General features: G+C 34.4%; 1 protein-coding gene across 1 annotated transcript; it reads left to right on the top strand.

The window, feature by feature from the left end:
* Window positions 1–2,726: 2,726 nt before the first annotated feature.
* Window positions 2,727–8,468, top strand: LOC129256938 (uncharacterized). The gene is made up of 3 exons (XM_064095229.1): window positions 2,727–2,939; window positions 3,938–4,290; window positions 5,795–8,468. The coding sequence occupies exons 1-3, from the start codon at window positions 2,929–2,931 to the stop codon at window positions 6,046–6,048; spliced, it is 618 nt and encodes a 205-aa protein (XP_063951299.1). The 5' UTR covers window positions 2,727–2,928; the 3' UTR covers window positions 6,049–8,468.
* Window positions 8,469–9,322: the final 854 nt, after the last annotated feature.

Genomic DNA, 9,322 nt, shown 5'->3' on the forward strand with positions numbered 1-9,322 from the left:
AAATTGCATCAGCGCAATCTAAAACAGAATAGAAAATGAATGTGATACAACAGTATACATAATAATTCGTGACAGAGAGTACCATACTACTATCTTTATAACATATATAATTATGTATAATCATGAATTGTTCAACTTCATGCTCCCACTATATGACTATTGTTACACTAATACTGATATCAGGACTGACTGGTATACATTAGTTTGTTGTTAAGCTTGCAGCAGCTACATCTTTTCTGTATTGTTAACTATTTACTTATTTTTGTTTTATTTAAGATGCACTTTGTTTTGTATTCATTTAAAGTATGTTGATTGATGCATGAAGACATAAGTTTGAAATGTTTAAAGAAGTTTGTTTCATGTAAAGCGCAGTGTGAATTTACCCTGTCTTGAAATGCGAGATAAAAGGAACCAAGTATTAGCGTTATTATTTGTATTAGTATTATTTTTTATTTGTATTATTATTATTATTATTATTATTATTATCATTATTATTATTATTATTATTATTATTATTATTACTATTATAAGACTGAGATCAAATAGAAGTAAATAATGCCCTAATTTGAAACGATGCAATGCCGTTATGGTTCCGATTTCTTCACAAACTTACAAAGCAGTATTGTTACTCCATGGATCATAGTGATACTGTTTATGTTTTTTGTATCTGTATGTTAATGAGCCGCCAGCCAATATCCATCTATGGATACTATGCCTGTTTCTTTGAGGTAAAAAAAAGCATAGTATGTACGTATTCATTATGCTTTATAATGAACAGACATATTGTTATTTGTTTGTTGTTTATGTGTTCTATTCACAAATGGCCACAGAGGCTGTTTTCATTCATAACCACATACCCATATCAAGACAACAAAGACTATACCTGCGTGTACACAGTTGACATTGTTTTTTTTTTCTGAAGAGGTGTAACAGCAAAATTCACAGAGATAAATAAATACGTAGTGTGGTTCAATATGCAATGCTATGTGTCAGTCCATTCTGTATTCGTATGCCACGGTGTGTAGATCTTGTCGATGTATGTCTGTCCATTCAAGACGTAGTATATGTGTGTGGTGCGCGCACCCGTGTGTGTGTGTGTGTGTGAGGGTGTGTGTGTGTGTGTGTGTGTGCGTGCGCGCTTGTGTGTGTTATTTTACCTCAGTATGCATCAGATTGCACGATTTCAAGTTCAAAATTGCAAAAGCTCCCTACCGTGGGAGGGGGGACACCCCCCTCCCACACCCTCCCCCCGCTCGGTCGCTTCGCTCCCTCGCTCGGGCGCTTCGCGCCATCACTAGCGTTGGCAGCCCAGTCATCCCCCCAGGTATACGAACCTGTCTACGCCACTGCTCTGTATCACTACCTGTTGTCTCTTTTCCTACCAACCTTAGTACACTGACAATTGCCATTCTTATGTAGCATACATTTTTATACGTTTCTCTATCTTACTATCATATAATTTGCCGCATTTCTTTATTTGCATTTATCGGATTGAGGGAAAATAGACATGTGCCCCAGTTTATCAATAATCAAAGAGCCACATTAGCAGATCAAAGCGCATTCCCTTTTGCCTGGTTCTCTGTTGATTTTTTATCTGTTTGTCAAAAATCTGGAAGATATCGATCAAATTCAATTTAATCCTTCAGAAACACATTGGGTGTATACAATTATTGACATGGCCACTATATTGCATTTTGTTACCTATGATTCGGAATTCGTTTACTGGCTGAAATCTTATCCTTCATTTAACTTTCATTCTTACGAGCACAAAGGGCGAATTAAAAGAAATATTTTGAGGGGTATCAACTGCTGTCAATAATTACTCGTCAGAAGACGAGATGTGGAAAACCATCAATAGAAAAGGTGTTCATTAGACCTATTGACCACTAGACATATTGAAAATAAGACGAAGTGTAGTCTAGACCAAAGGCAATTAGACCAAATGATGATAGACTGTGTTTTACAAGCGAGAGAAGAAAATAAAAAGACGATCTCCCCCTCAAGTAAAACTACACCCCCTAACCGGCTTGTACGTACTATAGTAATTTTCATTGCGAGAATATCTTTACTGATGATTCTTACCTTGAACAATGAAATGATAATTGCCAAATCAAATTCGTCCACGAACGAGTCGTTTTAGCAGGGAGTAGGATCCCTAATTCGCGCGAAAGACGGACCCTTTCCCTTATCCTAAAATTAAAAAGAGAGATTTAAAAGGTGATTGAAAGTCTTTCGATATCATGCACACTTTCATATAAAGCAACATGACCTGCTTTCAAAAATAAAGTTTGTCATATAGTGAGGTTCGGGAGATGTTTACTGTATGGGCAATGGGACAATCAAGAAAACATGTTGCTTACCGAGAGAAAATGTCTGATTGATGCCTTTCTATTTACATTTTTAATGCTTTTCATCCTCTACTGAGTTTACTCACTAATATTTTACCTTTCCGTCATTCCCTCCTCTTCCCATCCTTTTCTTTTGTTTGCCTCTCTGCCGTCTTACGCTATTGCATCCACTTGTCACACACCATCGCAATGATCATTTCTATTTCTTCACTATTTTGATACCAACTAATCACTACTGGTATTATAAATAGCATCTTATTTCTGCTTGTACTGTATAGAGCTAACACGCTTCGTTGCCCTCCTTGGGGGTGACTTGTAAAGGGAAACCATACATGTTAATTCCAATTGTATCAATACCAATACCACCGCCCAAGCCGCATCACTTCTGACGACGCGCCTGATCTAGATTCTCAACTTTCCACCATTTCTTCAGGTTCAGGTTATGAGCTTATCATGCTTATAGCTTTGCTTTAAGGATCGGAAGTTACTTATACTTCCAAGCACAATCTCGCTTTGGATATTAACGTGGATATTTCATAAGGATATTAGTTGGAAAGATAAATCCCTAGCCCGTGGTAAAATGGACCAAAGGTAAGTAGTAGTTGAGTAACAAGATACTTTACTTTGAAGAAAAGTATATTTCCAATCAAGAGGGACAATACAATGCATCAGTATACCACTGATAATAATTTTCATACAGTGCGTAATTAGTTTCGTTGTAATATTGTGTGCAAATGATCTTCAATTCATGTTCGTCACCTTGTACACCTACCCCAACATTAAATTTTCTAATTTGCTATCAATTTTCAATTGCAAATTTACAGTTGATAGATCTGTGCCAATGAATAACAATAAGATATTTCAATAGATTTATATCTGTCTTTGAATTATACCTTTTTAAGAAGCACTTGTAGTTCCATTAGCCCTACAAACAGATTAAAAAACCTTCTTAACACATAGATTATTTATGTAGCATTATGCGTCTCGAAGAACTATTATTTTAATTAATATAAAAGATATAATAAATTGGACATTTGAGTGTTACTGCATGAAATCAATTGTATTTCTATTTAAAGGTCGCATGAAATCGATTTTATTTCTATTCAAAGGTTAATTCAACCAAAACTACGTGAACTAAAAGTTGGATTATGTGCAAATGAGAAATTGATGTCACACACTTACTATGTCTTTTGTATTTTATTTCATGAAATGTATAGAATATTCCAAATTCTAAATATTCATCATTATATGTAATAAATTACGAGATAGATACCGAGTTGGTGAAGCAATCAGTTCTCTCATTGCATAAGGACCAGCATTGATATATACTATAACTCTGTAGGGAAATGAAATGTGACATTTTCCTTATCTTAACAAGCATCACATTTTTTGTTTATTCTTCATCGATGTTTATGAAAAATATATTATTATTATTGTTTTCATTATCAATATCATTATCATTATTATTACGTATTTATTGTAAAACTTAAAAAAAAAAAATCGAAATGAGAGCACCGGTGTTATTATACTCATAGCACATTTTGTGTGTAAACTTTATATCAATCATTGAATTATGTTATTACTTACAGTGAATTTCCGAGGAGCGGTCAGCGGCAGGCACCCTCCACCCCTCCCAAGCGAGAGGCTTGGAGCCCCACCTTCGATGGCCCTCCATCTCACCAATATACCAACGAGAGGAGGGATGGTGGAGTCTACCGGCCATCGTCTTCGATATCAGGTCGCGATCTACGGGTTCATCCTGTTGACGACCGTGGCAGGTTGATTGATCCGGAGGAACAGGAAGAGCAAGGGGTGAGAAGAAGACGAAGAAGAAGGACCAAAGGAGGGGATAAATGGTTTTGCTGTGTATGTGGTAGCGTCATCACCATCTTGATCATCACCATCATCGTGGTTGCCGTAATAGTCTTATGGGTAGTGACAGGTATGATCTATTTTAAGACATTTGATTGTAACTGTCTCCCCTTCGGTTTCCTTCTTTTTCTCACTCCGCGTCTCTAGGCTTTAAGTAATTTCAGATATAAAGAAAATGGTACCTTTTCAACTGGACGTCATTATGTATGCCTCTCGCCGCCCATTTGCATGTTTTGACAGACCATGATTTGACTCCGTAATTTGATTGTTTTAACACCATATACTGTCATCTGTATCTCATGTGCTATACCTGCTTTCCTCTTTTTCCCTCTCCCCTCCCTCCTCTCTTCTCCTTTTCTTTCTTTCTTTCTCTCTTTCTTTTTTCTTTCTTCCTTTCCTTCTTCCTTTCTTTCTTCCTTTCTTTCTTTCTTTCTGTCTTTCTTTCATTTCTCTCCCCCCCCTCTCTCTCTCTCTCTCTCTCTATAAAGATGAATCAACATTGATGGTATGTTATTCCAAATAAGAACTAATATCACATATTTACAAAAGTTGCTAGGTATGACACCAGTCTTTCCTGACTGTTGAGTTGACTAGTATTTGCTTAGAGGATTTAGACATGTCGGACAATGGGAATGAATAAACGTTCATTCTGCTGAGAGTATTCATGACTTGTAATGAGTGGCTTATCGATCCACGAGTGTTAGATAAAGCCAAGTAGTCAACATTACCCTAAAGATATGAAAACATTTATTTTATCTGTAGTCAAAGAGGCCTTTTCTTGGGTGATCTATCTCTCAATAGTTTAACATACATTCTAAAAACAATGAGTAAAATTTTACCTAATATTGGGTAGAAAGGGAACATGGATGTTTGCTGGGTATTTTGTTTTTACCCCATATTGGGCTAAATGTATGTTTTAAGGGTAAATTTCAACGCAACATTGCGTAAAATTTACAAAATATTTGGAATCTTTTTTTACCCAACCAACTTGCATGTTCCCATTTTACCCAATATTGGGGAAAACTTTTGTTAGAGTGTAGAACATACAAAGCAGCAATCATTTGACCACAAGGAAAACATACACCTATGAAAATTCTATTAATGAAAACCAACTCGGTTCATGACAAATGCAACATACCTACAGGCTTTACACACCTATAACCTATCCTCTGAACACATTATAAGCTCAATTAAATAAACAAATGATTATAAGCCCCAGGATTAAATAATACATAATAATGTATGGATAAAACTATGATTAATTCATGTAATATGTTTGATGACTTTCTGAAATTTTGTTAATTACAAAATCAAGATTGAAGATTAAAAGTGGACCATGCACAGAATAAAGCCACGTGATATTTACATTTTTGTTGTTTCTGCATTTAATACTAATATTTACCATGCTTGCGATCAATACACAGACCTGATAAATACTGGTGGCACGAATAGGTCAGAAAATGGCGCCATAATAACACTGCCTGCTTAACAGATGTAGAAGAAATAAAAATTCCGAAAGATAGCAAGAATGAATAGATGATATTTTGTTGTTGTTTACATTTATTTTTTAACAGATTTCCAGTTTGGTTCATCAGATTCCTCCGTCACATCAACTACAGCTGTGGCAGCATCATCTACAACAACTACCATACCCACCACAGTGGATACAACAATGACGACAAATGAAGAGGTTACTGCAGAAATGGTAACATTTGACATGACAACCACCGATTCAATGACGAGTCAAACTAGTGAGGCGTGGGCTACCGCGGATGAACATACGTCAGCAGCATTCGAATCTACGACAGCAGAATCTGTAACAAATTAATCAAACTTGAGATGGACATTTTTAGAAGAGTTATCAAACATTCCTTAACTAAAAGACGCGCGATATGTAATTTTGGATTTTTGAACTTTCTATATACAAAGCGAATTGAATAACTCATCATCCGAATAGAGGGATAGATGCAAGCAGTTAAGCAAACAAAGCAAGGAATATTGTTGGCATTGATATTCAACAATTATCCAGCTCAGTTGTAGCAACAGGATACGCTTAAGTTTTATCTATCAAATAAGCTTGCATGATCAGTGCCAATTTGTCTTTTAAATACAGGAGCCGAGTCTGAGCGCATATCTTAAGAGTTTGAGATGATTATTTTAAACACTGTTAAGACATCTTCAATCAAAGTTTTCAATTTTTTTTTGTATTTTCAGAGACACACCACGATTTAACAGTAGAGCATACAGAGAATACATCTCCATGATGAAACGATGAGTTCCTCCGGGACTCGCATATCGAAACGATAGATCATGTTCAAATGCCAAGAACACTTTGATCATTGACTGATTTCCCTTAATCTGAAGTACAAGGTAACGAAATGAAATCTGGTAGACCAAAATAAATATGTGGTGGTATCATTTGGAACTACAACACAAATATTCGAAAGAATACTCTATTTATTAAAAGAATAAAGACCCGGATTATTCATCTATAAGGCTGAAATATAGAGACGACCAAAACATAAAAAAGAAAGAAGAAGTAACCAATGAAGAAATAACAAAATAGATAAATAAGTGAATAAATAAATGAATAAATAAATGAATAATGAATAAATCAAGAAATTAAGATAGGAGATTTAGAAAAATTCAATTTGGCAGCATCGGTAATTTCAATTAAAGGATTCATAATGTACATAATATCTATCTTTCTCTCATGGGATTAATTTACTCATTTATGTTCATAGTGTGCCCCTTTCCCAATCGTTAACTTTGGTTTGATGTATTATTCAAGACCCATTGTAAGAAAACATTTGTTGCAAATTTGGATATAAATTCTGGTGAACGTCGTGTATAGTGAATATTTTAACCAATTTCTTAACAGAAATAAATGTGCTGTGTTCTGTTGTGTGTCAGCAATTCCGTCCTCTTTATTCATCCCACCCACATACACGCAGTGGAAACAGCGTGTTCTTTTTTAGAATTTCCAATTTGTGCTGTACACTAAACTGAAAGAAGAACGAGAATTTTGTTTTATCAAGCTTCATCGGTCAAAAATGCAAAAAATACTTCTGTATGATCTCCCCTGAAACATGTTAGAGTTGAGGTGTAGTATAACCATGGACCTATGGTATAACATTTCTTTGGAAGACAGGTAACCTAACCAATGATACGGGAATGTTCCGGTTCCATCAATACCCCTCCCCATACAGATTAAAACAATCATATATTCATCTGTCATTGGTTATACAGTTGCAAGCAAAATTATTGCATTGGAAGTTGCTTTATGTGTGAAAGTTGCAATGTCGGATATACTATGAAAAATCACAACTTAATTGCCCTGACGTTCATACGTAATATTTTCGCCATCTAGCAATTTTATTCATTATTATGAATTTCCAGAATGCGAGGGGTCAAGGAGAGAGGGTTGAGCAATTTTGGAATGGACTTGTAGGTACATGATTGATATTTCATTGAATGTGTACATAAGTTTATACAGCGCATAAACGTTGAGGTGCCATATTTTGTTTTATTCATTCTCTTAAAATTGATGATCATTTGAAGTAAAACGTAACTTTGATACAAGATTTTTTTTTCTTATATATATGATAGTATAACAGAATAATATTATTTATTGTGGAAGCTCGTGTATGAAGCAATTCATAAAAAGTGAATTGTTATAATTACCTTTTCTTTCTTTTATTTTGATAATGCATTCCAGTTGACGTCCTCTTGAAAAATTAATTTATATGCAAACTTGTTTTTTATAATGGCTTTGAAAATGTATGAAAAGCATGTATATATTTATGAGAAATTTGTAAATAAACTATATTCCTTTGATGTAGAATTAGTGCTCAAGAAGTCTGTTTTATCTTGAGAACATGTACTGGGAATATAAACTGATAAAGAATGTGGAATATTAGGTCTCAAGCGAACTTTTTGATGGGAGTACATAGACTGATAGAGAAATAATACAAATAGCAGGGATAAAGAGATAAAAATTTCAAGAAATATGTGAACGAGAATGGGGGAGATAGAATCGAAGACATGTCGGCCTATGTTTTATGTCTCTTATATGCATGTTTTTATATCAAATGACAATATAAAAAACAACAATGTGGAGGGGGAAACGGTAGCGAAAAATAAAGATTAAAGTAAATGATCATGTAAGAAAGTAGAAAAGAAATACGAAGGAAGGAAGACAGTAAATAAATAAGTAAAACAAAAACATATACCAAGGCATAGAAGAGCAAGATGGAGAATAATATAATGAAGAAGAATGGATATTGAAATTTATATAGGATGGTAACTAAAAATATATTTTAGTTCTGTCTTCTGAACTTCTATTTATATAAAACTGAGGTCATAAGTAGTGGATTAAAAAAGATAGCCAATGCTACACACATCAGTTTCTACTGATTCAATTCATCATATTTGAAAAATTATCTAATTGTACATATTATTAATACTGTCATCATTTGAATATTATTTTGATTATCATTATTTTTTATTGTTATTATTATTATTGCTATTATTATTATCATTATTATTACTGTTATTATTAATTTTATCATCATTGTTACCTTTATCATCATTATTATCAAAACATATGGAGAAGAACAAAATAAACATAAGAAACGTGCAGTGAAAACAAACTTTATTTTTACAATTTCAGCCTTCCATGATTTTAGCGCAAACGTGGTTACAGACGATCCGGAATACAGGGCACAAAGATGGGGGAGGTAGCATCTCGTTGTCATGTGATTACGCTGTTTGTTTGGCGGCTGTAGAGACAGCAAAAGTACTGAACAAATAAATGTATTCAGATTTACATGCATTTCAATAAGGCTTAATCGAGGTCCTCCCTCATCTGAGAATCCTCACGATGTTTGCCTGGTTACGAAAGACATTGAATCCCCCTAAAATAACGAAATCTTACCAGTGCTACGAGTGTTACAAAATTGGTTTACAGCACAATAACCTTGCTGAGTAGGAGAGATAAAAAGAGCAAATATCACAAGTCATAAAGAGAGCAACAATAATGGAAGTAGAAAACGGAAAATCGCCGAAAGTCAATATACAACAGAACAGGCAAAATAACAATA

The sequence above is a fragment of the Lytechinus pictus genome, chromosome 1, assembly GCF_037042905.1.
Source record: "Lytechinus pictus isolate F3 Inbred chromosome 1, Lp3.0, whole genome shotgun sequence".
Taxonomy (NCBI): Eukaryota; Metazoa; Echinodermata; class Echinoidea; order Temnopleuroida; family Toxopneustidae; genus Lytechinus; species Lytechinus pictus.

What these genes read in the sequence shown, in the direction of transcription:
- LOC129256938 (XM_064095229.1), top strand. An exon ending in AGTCTTATGGGTAGTGACAG is followed by an intron (nt 4,291 to 5,794) that starts GTATGATCTATT and finishes ATTTTTTAACAG; the next exon opens with ATTTCCAGTTTGGTTCATCA.